The 18519-nt window shown below is 32.5% G+C and overlaps 1 protein-coding gene and 1 long non-coding RNA gene across 2 annotated transcripts; one reads left to right on the top strand and one right to left on the bottom strand.

Annotated features, from left to right (window-relative positions):
- Positions 1–7158: 7158 nt before the first annotated feature.
- LOC114754315 (uncharacterized) lies at positions 7159–7920 on the bottom strand. The gene is made up of 3 exons (XR_003741148.1): positions 7883–7920; positions 7635–7775; positions 7159–7243 (listed from the first exon to the last, which is right to left on the bottom strand). It is a non-coding gene; the product is annotated as an uncharacterized LOC114754315 (long non-coding RNA).
- Positions 7921–16082: 8162 nt separating this feature from the next.
- LOC114754287 (GDSL esterase/lipase At5g33370-like) lies at positions 16083–17824 on the top strand. Its single transcript, XM_028943070.1, has 5 exons — positions 16083–16317; positions 16400–16527; positions 16930–17172; positions 17254–17506; positions 17592–17824. Exons 1-5 carry the CDS (start codon positions 16083–16085, stop codon positions 17822–17824), a joined length of 1092 nt encoding a protein of 363 aa, XP_028798903.1.
- The last annotated feature ends 695 nt before the right edge of the window (positions 17825–18519 follow it).

Below are 18519 nucleotides of genomic sequence, written 5' to 3' on the forward strand. Positions count from 1 at the left end.
TTTTCTTTCATTATATTCCGAAGTTGTGGAATTAAAATTCTCCTGACTAAGACTTGCCCATAATACATGCTTAATGATAAATTGCAGCCGTGAGGGATTATTTGGTTGTTATTAACTTATTGACAATAGTTTTCAAGATTTTCTACTCCCTATAAAAAAATTACCTGCGTGAATATCATCAATTAAAAAAATAAAAAATTGGATCACATATAACCTCATAGGTTCATACCCCTTTAATCCCTAATATAAGAGTTTTATCTATTGAATTTGTTCTAAATATAAGATTTTAATATATTTTATCTGTTGCATTTATCATTTCTTCTTAAACTGAGTTACCTAACTTACAAACACACACACATATATTAGAAATATCATGTCTCATTGAATTGATTTAATTTTTTTAATGTACTAAAATTAGTTAAAGAGCTTTTATATTAAAGATGGAAGGGATTAATATTCACTTTTGTTTTTGTCCCACCAATGACCTACCTCCAAACTTACTCAATAATATAAATGAGATTTATGGTCTTATATGAAGTAAACTAGACTGCCTTCGGTGTATGTTCAATGGGAAACCCATCCATTTGAAATTCACGGGGAATTAGAGGCTTTAGTTGATAAAGGGATTCTATATAAAACAGTAAATCGTATAAATAAAATCTAAGAAGAATGACATTTTATTGTTATTATTATTTTTAGTTTTGCCTGTACGAAGACAATTATAAAGGATGGCTTTCAGTTGTAGGAGTAAATAGACTTTATACGTTTTTATTCTTAATTGGCATAAAAAGCAAGTGGTCGTCAGGAGGGAAATGGATGACAAAGGGATAGAGAGGTTCCGTGCCGATAACGAGTAATGTCAAGCCTACCGACATTTTTTTATTCAATACCAATTCAAAGACACAACTCTTCAAATTTTAAAATTTTGTATGTGCATGACGATGTGATCGGAATAGCATCCAAGTTTTTTTTAATTATTGGTCAATCAATCAAATAGTTAAACAAAAAAAAAACCTTAAAGCTTATTGAAAGTGCCATCATGTTAGAGGCACGCAGTTCAAAAGGCCATTTCTTTCTTTGGCTTTGCTCACGAAAATGAGATCACAGTTTTATTTTAGGCAAAATGACCCACAAAGAATGCGGAATTTGCAAAAGCTCAAAAAGAGTAGATGTAAAAACAAATCTCAAAATGAGATTTTGAAATTTAAGAAAAAAAGACATAAATACCATTATTTATAATTTCTCTTCTAAAATTGATAAAATGGATTGAAAAGTTGTTATCACCAGTCAAAGTTTAGGAATTAAACATTTCCTCAAGACATGGATTTTTCTCATTTTCACAAGTGTTTAGGTTGAAATCACGACTTTTTAATTTCTATTATGAAATTGGTAAAATGGATTAAAATTTTTTTATTATACGAAGTTTAGGAATTGGGCATTTTCTCATAATAAGGTCATCCTTTCAGATTATTCACAACTTTTATACAAGTATTGACTCATTTATTAGCTAAATTCCATTAAGCAACAAGGCCACTTTTTTAGGCCATTCATAATTTTTGTATAGGTATTGATTACATTTCAACGGCTATTAATAACTTTTGATTAGCAAGTAACAACCTCACTCTTTTAGATCATTCACAACTTTCGTTTAGGCATTAACTATATTTCATTAGCTATTAACAACTTTTGTAGTCAAAGAGCCTCATTTATTTATTTTAAAAGCTTTGAGACTTAAAAATCATGATTGTTAAATTACTAAATAAAATTTGTTAATAGCTGATGAAATCATGAAATGTCATCAATGTGTATACAAAAGTTTTGAATTACTTGAAATATTGGTATTGTTACTAGCTAAATGAAATTTATTAATAGCTAATGAAATGTAATTAATACTCATACAAAAATTGTGAATAACTTGTGATCAAAGATAATTAATTTACATATATAATATTTTGCATTATAATGTTATTAATGAAATTTGGTGGCTTAATAGCTGCCCTTAATTTTAGGATGCAAGTTATTGTGAGATCAAATCCCATCTTCACCTCTAATCCAAAAATATTTAAGCTTCTTTCTAGGTTATTTTCCCTTTATTTTATCTCTCTCATATTCAAATCATTGAAGCCAGCCATTACTAAGAAGCTCTACTGTTGTTAGTGTTTATTAATTTTTAATTATTCTGGTGGTTCCAACTAATACTACTCCAGCATTCCTTTATGCACCTTTTTTTTTTCTAATTAAGAATAGATATTCTTTTATTAGAGGCTTATTCGAGACGTTATTAAACACTAAACGTGACATGATTAGAAACACACATAATAAGCTCACGAAGTCCGATGAAATGGTATACAGCAACAATACTTCAAAAAAAATTTTTATTTCATGTTATAATGAAATTTGCATGATATTATTTTCTTTAACATCCATTGACGACGAACTTCCAACCATATAGCTTCAGCCTTCAGGTTTATGATTAATGATTATTCTGTTTTGTAACTTAAAATGGTTGAGAGAGAAGACGACAAAATACGCTCGAAACTCCTGTGGAACTGCAAATAAAGTTGCTTCGAAACGACAACATATCTATTATTTGAAATGAAAGATCTATAACAAATATCACCAGCGGTTCAGATTTCTCTTTAAAAAAAAAAAAAAAAACTTACCACCCCTCGAAATGCTACGTGGACGTAGTTTTATTTTATTAAATAACTCGTAAGCTGAAGGTGGGTTATTATTGTGAAAATCGCTAAAACGCCCTAATGAATTTAACGTATAAATTCAGCAACTTATCAAATTTATGGAACTTATTTATAAATAAATTTGTATTAGTGCAAGTAACGATCGAGATTAAACGAAAAGAAGTTTTAGAAATATTGCTGACCTTACGTACACTGGCAACATTCGTGGGACATTGCGTCATGTTGACCCTTTATCTTTTTAGGCTAACTAAAAGGAAGTTTCTTGCGACATTGGCAGGGAGTTCGGACTAGCAAGGATGCTGCTTGGAACCCTCGTAAACCCATTTGGAGCCAGATTTGACAAATAAAATATATTACATGGAGTATTGACATTTTCCATGTCAAGATTGGGAGCAAGCTTGCGACATTACTTTGACCACACCCCTCTAATTGAGAGATATATATATATATATATATTATATATATATATTACTTGTCCTTAATATAAGAGTTGGTTGACTAATTTAAATATATTAAAAAAATTAGTTAAGTTAATTATTTACAATAAATAGGTGTTATCTTCTTTAAAATACCATTGTTAATCATGTGTATTAGTTAGAATTATCATTTGATGAAGCTTTTAAAAAAAATCGATAAATATGAGAGATAAAATGAAATGAAATCTTTTATTTAAAATTAAATCGTATGTCGAATTAGTTTTTATATTAATAATCGGAGGTAGTATATATAATTTTTCATTTCAAAACTTCAACATCTATTTTTTTTTTTTTAAGATTTGGTGAGACGATGTATTTAATTTGCTCGTTGCACATTTCCAATGAAATGAGTACGGCATGAGATTTTTTTATCCCTGGCGCTTTTCTCTTCTTTTCTTAAGCTGACCCAATCCCACAGAATTTTTTATTGGCAGATCCGAGGCAGTTTTAAGAGATAGAGCTCATAATATTTAATCATTTTTATATAGTAGTTTAATACATATTTGTCCAGAGAGCTACTTTGCTGTGATTCTTTGCTTATTTCATAATTGTTTTAGTTTTAACTCTCTGAAAACTTATTCAGATAAAGCAATTTGATCTTTATCTTTTAATTTGGACAAAAGGAGTAATTTTGATTTTTTCTATTTAACCATTCGGTGTGTTGAAAGATAATTATAGAAATATGAATTTAAAAGTTTTTTTTAATCTAGAACTATATAATAACTTTTGGATTGAATTTCTGCTAATAGTTTTCCATGTTCATGCTTGATGTTCTTGTCTTTTTTACCACTTCTCTTTTCTCACATCGACACGTAAACGGGTACCAGGCCCAGTATGATACTGGAGATGTATCGTTAAAGTTCTGCAATAAAAATGAGTATGTGACAAGCAAGCACGCGTGCGTGCATTATTTTTATAAAAACAAAAGTTAAAATTAACTTATAAAAACTAACTAGCATATATACCCCCGTGCGATGCACGGGAAGAGTTCACTTCAATCAATATAATCAATAATATTAATTTATCACAAAAGTATCAACACATAATAACACACATCCATATATAAATAATGATATTGAAATTGCCTCCTCTGTCTATAAGTAGTACATACCGTAAAAATTGTGACTTTGGCGCAAGCCAAATTTTCAGCTTGTTTGGTGGTAAGGCGTTTTGAAGAGGAAAAAATAGCTTATAAATATGATAAGTTAGTTTGTAAATTTGAAAGTTACTTATCATAACTTTTGACTAATCTAACTTATAGATCAAAAGCTACCTTTTTAAACACAATTATAAAAGTATTTAAAACTTACTTATGACTTATACAAAATCACTTTTTTGGAATCAAAAGATATTTTTATCTTTATATTTATGTTGTTCTTATGCCTCTATCTATATATTTTTTGTACTTCTCAATCAGTTTTTAGTTATTTATTTTTTATTTCTAATTTTTAATATTATTTTTTACTTTGTATTTACATAAATTATGTAGACTATATTATCCAATTAATTATATAATATTATTTAGTTAAAAAATTTTCACATTTCTAATTTAAATATATTTTATTCATTAAATATAAATTTTTTTATGATAATAATTTAAAATTATTATATTTTGTAAATTCATATTTTTAATCATTTTTTATTATTTAATAAAAATCATACCCATTTTAGTCATTCTATAAAACTAAACTTATTCAATTATAATCCAATAACTTTTTAACTTTACCAATAAACTTTTATAAAAACTAATCCAAACACAAATCACATTACCCAATTTTACTTTTTTAAAAATTAAATTAAAAATAAACTATTTTTTTATCATTAATCCAAACAGACCTTTTTTTTTTTTTTTAATACCAACGATAAATCAAAGTATCTCTTTTCCAACCTCATATGCTTATAAATTGGTGCATGGTCTTTTTTTTTTTTTGGCCAAAAACTTGATAATTTCAAAATTTTTCCCCAAACAACTTTATTTTGGAATGGCATTTTAGATTGCATTTTTATGCAAAAGCTTAACATTTATTTGCTTGTAAGTTTTTTGCATTTTCATGAAAAGTAAATTAGTCTTGCATATAGGATGGTATGCTATGTACAAAGCCAGAGACAACATTTCCTTATGGAAGAACCTATAAAAACCTTTTTCTTTCCTTTTTTTTCCCCAATTATTACTGCTGGTCCCCAAAAGAATGTCATGAAGGCAACAAAATATAGCCCAATGGTCAAAGACCCTGTGCACAATTCAACTTGCCAAATGCCTCCAAACTCACTTGAACATTCATGTCTTTAATGTGACGTGATTTTCTTTTGCAAAGCCCTTGAAGGGATTCTTTCAAGACAATACCATGGTTATTGCTACCTATGGTTCCTTGATATGAATATGAATATACTTTATGAGCCTATGTACAATCAAGGAGACCGAACGGCCTTGCTATTTTAACTACCTTCATGCTTCATACTTTTGGATCTCCTTTTTCTTCTCTCTTCCTGAGACCTATTTGAAGAAGATCAATAGACCCAATGCTTCAGTCACCTAAACTTGACTCCAATATAAAGGAAACAATGCCTTGGCCTAATCTTGGACATAAACATTTATTCAAAGAGGCAACTCAGGAAATTCCAGTAGAAGTGTCTGTCTATGTAGTCATGTTTGCAAATATAAAGACTCTGGGAAACAACATCAAATATGCCCCTGCAGTACTAGCATTGCAAGAACATCCAAAACTCATTCCTTTTGAAAAGTATAGAGCAGGCTTCTTTAACATAAATGCACTTATTATTTTTAACATAAATAATCTGTCCCAAGGGCTTAGATAGATATTCATTATAATACTGAGAACCATGAAAAGACATAATGAGAAATTATATTTTCCCCAAAAAAAAAAATTGCTGTATCGGTCCATGCATTAAGAATATTGTATCATCATGTTTACTAAAAACTTGGAAATTCTTCCATCTCCACCCCCAACAAATCGATTTCCTCAAGTAGCACTGATCCTGCCAGTTCCAGTCTAACATTTCACAAAGGAGACATTAACTGCAAACTTACATTAGGCCAAAACAACACAAATATGTCCAGAATACAAGAGAACAATAATGCTCACAAAAAGAGCAACAAAATGCCACAAATGAGCTCTGACCTTGGTAACTCTTGGTTCTTTGACATACCACCTTAAACCTTACAGCTCATTAAAAGAGTTTATTAAATGGATAAACCACATACTCCATTGAGTAGCAATTCTCATACTTAGATAATGTACACTATTGGATTCAAAATCCATATTCCATACCAAAATCCCTACATGTTGCAAGAGGTGAGTTTGATTTTGACATTTAGAACACCTCAACAAATTCCAACAAAACACCAAATAGTCTAATTCAAGAACCATGCACTATAGCAAGGATGGGAAGCAAATTAATACTAATCCAATTTGGAGGGAAATAAAAAACAAACACTATGGTAAGGGTGACGTCTCATGTGAGAAAAAAAATACACCACTATTCTTAAATTGAAAGTATGAAGCCCACAAAGGCACTGTTAAAACTGCAGATATTAACAAATTAAATTGTATATACTCTTCGTGACAATTAATATCAAGCCTCCACCAAACAAAATAGCATCCATCATACAACACCAAATCAACCTTCTATGATATTAAACAACACTGGATGAATATCAAGAAGGAAAACAACAAATATGAAAAAGCTGATATGAGAGCAGAAAAAAAGTTAACCTTGATCTCTCTTCACCAAAGCAAACTGAATCACCATACCAGTTTTTGCAAGTAAATGTAAGGCTGATGTTCAACCTATAGCTTCACAACACAATATCCAAGCAAAACACACCTTATCCTATTCTTCCTATATGATAGATGAACTTAGATAGTCTCATAAAAAAATGAAGCAAGACATTGGAAAAAAAATAATTGTACCAGAAAAATGCAGAAAACAAATCATACTGGAAGGCACAATATTAGGGTGAATGCACTATTGAGCCATAATTACCTTTGAACCAAAGACGTTGTTCATGAAAACATCTGTGTGCCTTCCCGGGGGCCACTAATGAGACTACAAAATGAGAATTAGCCCAGTAGTTTTAGGAATAAGTCCTGCATCAGCATATGCCACTAAACCTACCCGGCTACCCCACTATAACTTAGACGAGAAAAAGAATTAAAACCCAGTATTTAAAAATAAACAATGGAGGATTTGAATTGACTTTATAGTACATAATATGTAATAGAAGCGTAAGCTTTGAGAATGGATGATGAACACTTGACAATGAAATATAAAAATGTTCAGCCTGTTTTGTGAAGAATTTTAAAAACCCTTCGTTTAGCAAGGAAAACCCATTACAGAACAATAAAATACATTAAAATAAAAAGACAAAATAAAACTGTGAGGCATACTTGAAGAGGATATGTAGAAAGGTGAAAGGATGAAGAAAGCTAGGATCTACCTGCAGGTTCTGCTCCAGAAGCACTCCTTGCCGTTATATGAGAGCGTCCTACCAATATCTATCACCACCCTCACCCAACGGTTGCCGGCATCGGAGACCGCAAACTTAAGCTCCCACAACGGTTTTGCAAGAACGATTCACCTGGGAAATTGAGGAGAAGAGGGGGGAAAAAAGAGGAATGGGAAAAGACAATGGGAAACACGCAAAGGAGAGAGTAAAAAATAAAGAATAGAAAGAAGACGATTTACCAGGCAGAGGAAGCGAAGGAGTCCACATCTGGTGACAACCTGTCAGAACTTGCTAAGAGCACAACTAAAGCTAAAATGACGAAAAGATGAAACTCGAAGCAAAAAATGAGGGCAACGGAGAAAAGTATACGACTTATCAAGACTACAGAAAGCGTGTTGCAGGGAGAAAGCGTGTGGCAGTCAATTTTGGGATATGTTATAATTAATTTTTTTTCATTTTTCCAAAAGCCAAAAATTTACAAATTTAAAAAAATCTGAAAATTTTACTATATTATAAAGGTAAGCAAAACTATTTATATTACTACGTCAAAAAATATTTATATTATAATATTGTTATTTTTTCAAAGATAGAAATTATTATAAACATTAAAATATTTAAATATTGATTTTTTAACCGTATTAAAATTCAAGTAATTTCTGCATCTATTAATTTTTAATTTAAAACTGTTAATATTAATGCCAACCGTAAATATATATGCAGTAATTTTATATTTACTTCTTATATTTATATCATCATATACATTTCTAATAGGGAAAATGACAATAAAATACCACCTGAATTCCAAAAAGACAAATAAGGGACCTGAATAAGCAAAATGACAAATAGGGCACTGGGTACCAATTTGGAATATAGATTTTCGGCCAAAAGACCGAATTGCCCTGATTGTCTCTGAACATTGAGCAGTGTATTCATGCGATAGAGAAAGGGAGAAACTGATTTCCTTCTACGAAACTAAATCCAAGTTCCTGCAGTCACCAAAAAGGATTTTTCGAAATCACGTTGCCGTCGTCGTAGGAGTAGATTGCCATCGCTAAATTTGGTTACCATCGCTGAAATACATTGCCCTGTCTGAAATAACTTGTACCCCTGAAATTGTCGTCGTCGAAGAGGTCGCTGAAGTATTTGAATTATTCATGAGTGAGTAGAAGTTGATGGCGGGATTTGGATTATTCATTTTTGTGGCTGTTTCATGGTGAAATAGGAACAGGATTATTGCATTTGAGGGTTCATATTCAGTATTTGGTGAATGATGAAGCAGAAATCAGAAAATAGTCAGCAAGCAATTACGTAATATAATTGCTGTCATATGTTTGCTGGTTTTTGGTAAATCCCATTCCGTGAATGGTAAATCCCATTCCGTGAATGGTAAATTTTAATATACATGTAGTTAATTATGAAACTTAATAGTTCAATGTTTATTGTGATGTACTTCAGGTGCACGTTCACTGAATGATTTATTTATGCTTACAAGTTGCTCTTCCGGTGAAAACAGGTTTACAAAACCCATTGAAGAAGTGGTCACTTTCACTATAAAAGTTGTAAATCCCATTATGTGTTTTGTAAAATTCAGCGTGAAATTTTATTGGTGGTGAAAAGTAAGTTACTCATCCCCCGAAAATATATTGCAAAATCTATTAACAAAGCGGTCACTTTTATCATAAAAGTTGTAAATCCCAGCATATGTTTTATAAAATTCAACGTGAAATTTTATTGGTTTTTAGAAACAAGTTACCTATCCCCTGAAAACAGGTTACAAAAGCCATTTAAGAAGTAGTCATTTTCACTATAAAAGTTGTAAATCTCACTGTGTGTTTTGTAAAATTCAATGTGAAATTTTATTGGTTTTTAGAAACAAGTTGCTCATCCCCTAAAAAGAGGTTGCAAAACCCATTTAAGAAGTGATCATTTTCACTAAGAAAGTTGTAAATCTCACTACATGTTTTGTAAAATTCAACATATAATTTTATTGGTTTTTATAAACAAGTTGCCAATCCCTTAAAAACATGTTGCAAAACCCATTGAAGAAGTGATCATTTTCATTATGAAAGTTGTAAATCTCACTATGTGTTTTGTCAAATTCAGCGTAAAATTTTATTGATTTTTAGAAACAAGTTGCTCATCCCCTCAAAAGAAGTTGCAAAATTCATTTAAGAAGTGGTAATTTTCACTACAAAAGTTGTAAATATTACTCTATGTTTTGTAAAATTTAGCATAGAATTTTATTGGTTTTTAGAAACAAGTTGCCAATCCCTTGAAAACATGTTACAAAACCCATTGAAGAAGTGATCATTTTCACTACGAAAGTTGTAAATCTCACTATATGTTTTGTCAAATTTAGTATGAAATTTTATTAGTTTTTAGAAACAAGCTGCCCATCTCCTGAAAACAAGTTACAAAACCCATTGAATAAGTGGTCATTTTTACTACGGAAGTTGTAAATCCCACTATACGTTTTGTCAAATTTAGCGTGAAATTTTATTAGTTTTTACAAACAAGTTATTTATCTTCTGAAAACAGGTTGCAAAACCCATTAACAAAGTAGTCACTTTCACTACAAAAGTTGTAAATCACAATATGTATTTTGTAAAATTCATAATTAACTACATGTATAGTAAAATTTACCATTCACATAGTGAGATTTACCATTCACGTAGTGGGATTTACCAAAAACCAGCAGGCATATGACAGCAGTTACGTAATGTAATTGCTTGTCATTGTTTTCTGATTTCCACTTCATCTTCCCCGCAGGTTCACTCCCTCTCTCACTACAAATCCTCTTTCCCACAACCAAAACCCACCAAATCAACAATCTCTACAGAATGGTGATGCGAAGGAGTAAGATAATAGCATTTCCAACATTCTTCTTTCCTTCTTCCCGCATTTCATCACCGTCGGTCTTCCTCTCTCCTTTCTCTCACTGCGTCGCTTTCTTCCTCTCTCCTTTCTCTCACTTTCAGACAGGGCATTTTGGTCTTTTGGCCAAAAATCTGAATTCCAGATTGGTACCCAATCCCCTATATGTCATTTTGCTTATTCAGGTCCCTTATTTGTCTTTTTGGAATTCAGGTGGTATTTTATTGTCATTTTCCCTTTCTAATATTAATTTTTATTTGCTTATTATACTTTAAAACTTTGGATATAACGTGGGGAGGAAGTCAAAAAAGCATCATAAAGAAATCCTGCAGATTTTGAACCCAAAGAGTGAGAAAGAGTTGAAATGGAGGGAACTTCAAATTTTAAAACTCCCATCTGGACACTTTAAAAAAAGCACTTGGAAAAAAAAATACTATACACAAAATTAAAAATAGGCGCAGCCCAAAACTGAGCCGCTACTATTCCTAAGCTAGTACTGTTCATAGAACAGTATTTGAGTGAAGAGCCATTATGGAGGTGAAAATGAGCCGGCTTGTAATTGATTTTGATTTAATATTATAGATTGATTTAGAATCAGTTTTGAAAACAAAAAAAAAAAAAAAAGAATTTGTTTGGATAATAATTTTTTTAAAAAAATCATGAAAAATTACATTTGACAGGTAATAGTTGTTGCTGGTGGTGATAGGTGCTGGATAATAGGTGAGGGAAAAAAAAGATTTTTTAAAATTTTTCAAAACAAAAAATAAGAAACACAAAAACAGGAATAAAAAAACAAATAAAAGCTGTTTTTATTTTTTAGTTTTTAAAAACATGTTACTGTTTTTTGCTTTTTAAAACAATCAATTAAAAACAAATTACCAAATGAATGTTTTTTTTTCTGTTTTCAAAAGCAAAAACTTGTTTCCAAAACAAGAAACCAAAGAAGCCCCATATTTCTTGTTTCACCATCTGATCATTCGCAACTTTCATTTCTTCTGTTGCTTTCTCTTAATCTCGAATTCAGAGGAAACAAAGCAGCTAGCTCAAAATTTCAATATATGCCTTCTTCTGCATCACTGTCTATTCTCTTTAGAGCCTTCAAATCAGCCAGTTTCACTTTTATTAATCTCTGCTACTGCTACTCATGCTGTTTAAGTTCCTTTCTTTAATTTCTATCCTAATTTTGCCTCAAGCCTCTGGTTTTGTCTCCTAATCAGCTTCAATACATTGTTTAATTAACTAAGCGAATTTTAGAGGAACATGTTGACATGTGTTTAGAGAAAGTGAGGTTTTACTTGTAGCTAGTCTGCAGTTGTGTAGCCATCGACTATGTTTCCCTTTTGAAGGTTTTTTTTTTTTTTTTGAGCAAATTCCCTTTTGAAGGTTTTATTTTATGCTTATGCAGGTTTATTCGTCAACATGCGGTTTTTTCGGTTTATAATCTCAATATTATTTGCTATCACTAGACTGCTCTTACCATATTCATCACTATTCGAGGCAAGCTCTGCAATGTTTAGGGCTCTTACCATACACACATAATCAATTTTTTTTTTTTTGGGAGCAAAGACAGTCAATTTATTAATAACAACAGAAAAGGTGCAAACACCAATAGCCACTTAAGGCCTAAAAGAGAAAAGCACTCACAAAAAAACCTAAGCATACAACCTATCACACCAAAAAAACTCACCAAAACAATGCAAACTAACAATAAAGCCTAAGCAGGAGGGGGGGGAGGATCAGCCCAAGCCCCAAAGCAATTAGCCACCTCCTGTCCTGACCTCAACATCAGCGAAAGAGTCAACAAGATCCATCTGCATCAAATGCCAAGGAGAGGATGGTGGCTGAGAAAGCCATCCAAAAGGTACCATACCTCTCATAACATTAGCTGCTAAACAGTCAGCAGCTTTGTTCCCTGATCTGGAAACCAAGGCTAAATCCCAACTCCTCATGGACCCTTGCATCGTCAAACACATCTTCAGAACTTCAGTACTCTGCCATTCATACCCTTCGACATGCCCCTTTTTCATTCTGTTAAAAAGTTCAGCACAATCAGTTTCTACAGTCACCAATTCACCCTGTAGAAACTCAGCACACTTGCAAGTTTCCATTAAAGCAAGGCTTTCTGCCATAAAAGGAGTATAGCCTCCACTTCCTTCCTCATTCCTTCCAACAATTCCAATAGCTGCCCTTCCACTATTTTGACAGAAAGCTGCATCAATATTCAGCTTTATTTTTCCGCTTGCAGGTCTCACCCATTTCTCCTTCCTTTCCAACTTATTAAATGAGGTCACCGTTCTCATACTTCACATATAATCATATATAATCTAACCTATCACCACATTTGAGATTATGGCTTCTTTTCCATTTTCATCCATCGTAGAACTCTTAAATAATGTAAACCTGGAGAGCAATTCTGTCACTTCACACGAGATTAGTCATGTTGATGAATACCCAAAAGATAACTGTCATATATTCAAGAGGCTACAATGTGTTTTAAAGCCCCAATCCAATATATTAAAGGCCCAAAACACAAATATACACTTAGAAAAGATAAGTTGGGTCATGGTCTTGCATGTTTAGACCCAAGAAATATTACTTGAAGATCAATCCAGCTAGAATTTGTTTAATTTGTTTAAGTTATTAATTTTTCTATTTATTTTGTACTTTTTACTTTTTTTAATAATAGGTCAAGGGTTACTAATTAGTCTAGGTGTCATTTAATCATTAGCGGCATATTATTATTATTATTATTATTATTATTATTATTATTATTATTATGTGATTAATTATTTTAAGGTCAGTGTGTATCTTCTCACTCCTCCTTCAATCTTTCTATCATTCGTTTCTCTATTTTCTTTCTATCATAGCTTACTTATCTCTTAAGGTCAGTTTAAACCTCGATGTCCATCTCATTAACCAAGATGTTTCTAATTAATTCTATCATATATGTAGCTTTTGGGGTTTTCATCTCAACACTATTTGATTTCATTGGAATGTGCTTCCCAGATTCATCACCTTAATTTGAGGACATCTCTATAAGGTTGTGGGCTGTTAATTTATGTTTATTCAACTATAACGCCAACACCATACTTGAAATCATGCATCGTGTTCAGCTCACATCAATCACAGCTCTCTTGAGGTCAGTAGTGTATAGCTTCTTGCTCCTCCTTTCTCATATCATAATCTTACTTTCTTGACCGAGTAAATTTTTTTATTCATATGTTATATATGAATTTACTACCTCGTTCTAGTATTATCTTGCATAACTTATACTAAGAACAAGTCTATCCTTCATTGCTGATAACTTTATTGATGCTTATTATGCAGATAAGCGGATTCATTCCGATCAACATGAAGGTTTTGGGTATTTAATCCAAGAGTTAGTTATTGGTACTATCAGAATATTACTGTTATACTCGTTAAATTCTAGAAAATTTAACCTACATAATTTCAGGATAAGAAATATTGACAATTTTATATGGTGTTTTGTTTTTTTGAAAATTTTAAATGGCTCTTGGCTCAAGTGAGTCGTAAGATGTCGAACTTTTTTTTAATCACCTTTGAGCTTTCATGGATTCAAGGTTGCTTCAAATTGATTATTGTAACTTATTAAGCTTTATGAAGTCTCAAGCCATATATGTAATCAAAAATGACAATAATGACATTGGAGATGAAGAGTACTTGTAGTGGGTAGTTAGATTTGCATGTAGAAGAGTTTCGCAATATTAACTTAATTTGTCATATATGGTATATGTTAGCTCTTCTAATATTATATTATTGCTAACAAACTTTCTAAATTTTTAATTAGTGAAATGTCAAAAAATTTTCTTTAATTAGTTATGAATGATTAAAGTTGGACTAAAAATCTAAAAATCAAAGTGAATAGTAGACCAAATATCAAAATGCAAGTTCTAATTTATGGATCTTAATTAACGATTCTCCAGAAATGTAATTTTTCTGGATGTACAATAAATAAAGGTGTTAAAAAGCGAATGTGACAACACATTAGGAAAACATGAGATCGAAGGTTTAATAGCTTAATCAATTGATGGCGTAATTAGCCTAGATTAATGCTAGTTCAATTACTGGTATACTGAATATATTAGAAATTAATGAGAGCAATGTTATTTCCAATCGATTAAGCAAGGATAACATCGCCACATCATTCCATGGGTTGTTCATTTCATTAATCCATTAGCTTTAAAATCAAGAAAATCCCAAAAACAAGTAGTGTAGTTTCTTAGTTAACCAATTTGTAATTAGTAACAATTTTATTGATGGTTGTCGGTTATTTATACACCGACAAGTATATATAGATCGTTAACTAATTCAATTTTGTAGTAGTACCAGAACGTTAGAAGCCCATCTCGTATAGTTCAACCATGTAGGTGAAAAATTATATGTAAGGGTATTTATTTGTGAGCCAGGGTGGATGCAAAAGTCGAGAATTTGGGGGAAATTAATGGCAAGTAAAGTTAGTTGATGAGAAAAGTATGAATGAAATTAACACTCGGAGGCCCAAGTTGAACCGTTTCTACTCCCAACTTATGTTATGTGTAGGATATTAGGTGCACGTGTAATGGGGCAAACATTAGAAGCAGTTTTCAATATTTGTGGAATAGTATTATTTATGCTAATATCACATATTACAGTTCATCTTCAAAATTTTTTTATATATATGTATTAATTGTGAATGTATAAAAAATTATCGCGTAAAATTGTAAATTGACAGCACAATTAAAAAAAAAACCAACGAAATACATACCAAATAAACATAGATTAACCCGTCATAAACTGTAAATTTAGTCAAAACTGATTATATTTTAAAATGCATGCGATTGTTTTCTTAATAATAAAAATTAGTTTTATATAACACATGGAACAAAACTTTGTATATTTGTATGCAGCTGCTCTTAATTACAAGCTGAAAGCAGTGTCGCAATTTGGTGATGGCTCCCAATCTTACATGGCCAGCATATCGCGGAAAGTTAATTTTGCTTCATCATCACCATACATGACGTACAAATATATAATACAAAAAAAAAGTTTCTTTTTCAACATACAAGAAGTAGTATGTTCTTTCTTTCAAAAAAAAAAAAAAAAGTACATATGAAACATAGGTGATGGGGATTGCCAGAAAGTGCGTTCATATTTCTATCGACTCTCTGATGGTTGTATTCTTCATATTTAAGCCCTTTCTTTCCCTTTTTTTTAAAAGAAAAACTAAAATATAACGTCCATCCTGGATCTTCATGTGCAATGATCAGGTTATAATAATACAGACATTAAATAATACCTTCAGGGGACCAAGTCCTATAATGAGTCCATCTTTTCCAGTGTCAGCTGTAACCGAGGCTAGCTATATATAAAGTGTGGGGACAGATTAAAAGAATGGTACGTCATGAGTAGTTCCAACATAAACCTATATAACACCAATCGCCATAGCTGAAGTGAAGCATCGAAGAAGTTGGCTTTTTTTATTCGTAGAGCTGGGTCTGTATGTCCAGTAGCCACCTATATATCCCTCTCAGCTTCTTCTTCCCTGAAGTTAATTAGCAATCCAAAATGGCTAACTCTCTGACTTTGATCATCTTGGGCTTGGTCGCGGCGTTGGCTGCAGCGAGCAAGGCAGAGGGTGCAAGAGCTTTCTTTGTGTTTGGCGATTCGCTGGTGGACAACGGCAATAACAATTACTTGGCAACCACAGCCCGTGCCGACGCTCCTCCTTATGGCATTGACTACCCAACTCGCAGACCCACTGGCCGCTTTTCTAATGGCTACAATATTCCTGACTTCATCAGTAATTAATTTATTAATTGCTTTCACCGTCTTTATTTACGTCTGTTCTTGCTTATTATTAACTAGTGTAATTGCTTGGTCAGGTCAAGAACTTGGGTCAGAAGCCACCCTGCCATATTTAAGCCCCGAGCTCACAGGACGGAGATTGCTCGTTGGTGCCAACTTTGCTTCTGCTGGCGTTGGAATTCTCAACGACACAGGAATCCAATTTGTACGTATATTGGACTATTATATACTCCTCCGGTCCTTATTATAAGACCCAATTTGACTTTTTATTTGGTCCTAATTATAAGACCCAATCCATTTTCTCTCTTATATTTATGTATTTTTTTCCAAGATAATCCTTCTAATAATGATATTTTTAGCCAATATACTTAATTAGCAAGGATATTTTAAGAATAACAACACTTATTTATTATAATAACCAACTTAACTTACTTCCTTAATCTCCTCAAATAAGTCAATTGGGTCTTATAATTAGGACCGGAGGAGTATATATATATGTTGTGATCTTTTTAGAAGCATAGCACCCGGTTTCTTACCTACCATAGGACGCAAATAGATTAATATTTGAATAGCAAGAGTTCTGATGAAAAGGAAAGAAATTTTGCAGGTAAACATCATCAGAATATCCAGACAGCTAGAGTACTTCGAAGAATACCAGCAAAGGGTGAGAGTTCTGATTGGAGCGACCAAGACAAAGCGATTAGTGAATAGAGCACTTGTGCTGATCACTCTTGGAGGCAATGACTTTGTGAATAACTATTACTTGGTGCCTTTCTCAGTCAGATCTCGCCAGTTCCCTTTGCCCGATTACGTCAAATATTTGATCTCCGAGTACAAGAAGATCCTACGGGTCTACTTCTAAATCTCATGCATGCTTTGACCTTCTTTTTTTTTTTTCCTCCCCCGTTTTTTGACAAAATTGTGATCTCAGAGACTGTACGATATCGGAGCCCGAAGAGTGTTGGTGACGGGAACTGGTCCACTGGGGTGTGTGCCGGCTGAGTTGGCGCAACATAGTGGAAATGGGGAATGCGCTGCTGAGTTGCAGCGAGCTGCATCCTTATTCAACCCACAACTCGTTCAGATGTTGGGTCAACTCAACGGCGAACTCGGCTCTCAGGTATTCATCGGAGTCAACACTCGGCAGATGCACCTTGACTTCATCAATAATCCTCAAGCATTCGGTACGTATTTCCAAAAACAAAACGTTACTATTTTTGGAAATTGAGATGAAGCAATTGAGGATTAATTCTTGTTGTGTGGAAGCAGGATTTGAGACATCAAAGGTGGCATGTTGTGGTCAAGGACCGTACAATGGGATAGGACTTTGCACCATAGCATCTAGCTTGTGCCCAGACCGTGATGCGTACGCGTTTTGGGATCCGTTTCATCCTTCGGAAAGGGCCAATAAGTTGATTGTGCAGCAGATCATGTCAGGCACCAGCGAGTATATGAACCCCATGAATCTCAGCACCATCTTAGCCTTGGATTCCACCATCTAATTAATTATTCATCTATTTCGTTTCCTTTCCTTATTTCTACTTCTTCCTCGGCTTTCTTGTTTAGTTCTTCTTTTTCCTTTTTTCTATGTTTGGTTTGTGAGGGAAGGTTTGACTGCTTCAGATCTTCTTTTATGTCCTGTTCTTTATACTTGTTCCTGTCATCTCTCTTTTAAGGATTGGAGTCGAAGCTCTATCCTCTCCAAATAATTACAATATATAAAGTAATTCCTTATTTTACTTTCCTCTAATTCTTTCCGGATCCTACTACATAGAAGGTGCAAAATGAACAAATTCATAGCACTTAATTTGAAATATCGCCTTTTCCCCCCTTAGGACCATGGTAATTTATATATCACTGATATGCAATGTAGTTAGGCACCAATTTAAACTAAATCAAACACTGACAATATAGTGAGCAACCTGGATCGTATTCTCTCATAGAGCCTGATTAATTTTGTTTCTAATTAAAATGGACAAAAGAGAAAGAAATGAACCAAACCAATTTTTTTTTTTAATGGTTGTGCAAATGGCATAAAAGATATGTGGAATCATAGAACTACCAAGACGAATGAGTTGAGTAGAATTACCTTATAATATAAAATAATTATAGTTGATATGTATAATTTAAAAAATTATTAACATATTTATTAATAGCATAGGATGCTAGGAGTGAGCAGCGTTGGCTTGTTGACATA

Source organism: Neltuma alba, unplaced genomic scaffold (genome assembly GCF_004799145.2).
Source record: "Neltuma alba isolate B1F8T4 unplaced genomic scaffold, ASM479914v2 tig00010128_pilon, whole genome shotgun sequence".
NCBI classification, from domain to species: Eukaryota; Viridiplantae; Streptophyta; class Magnoliopsida; order Fabales; family Fabaceae; genus Neltuma; species Neltuma alba.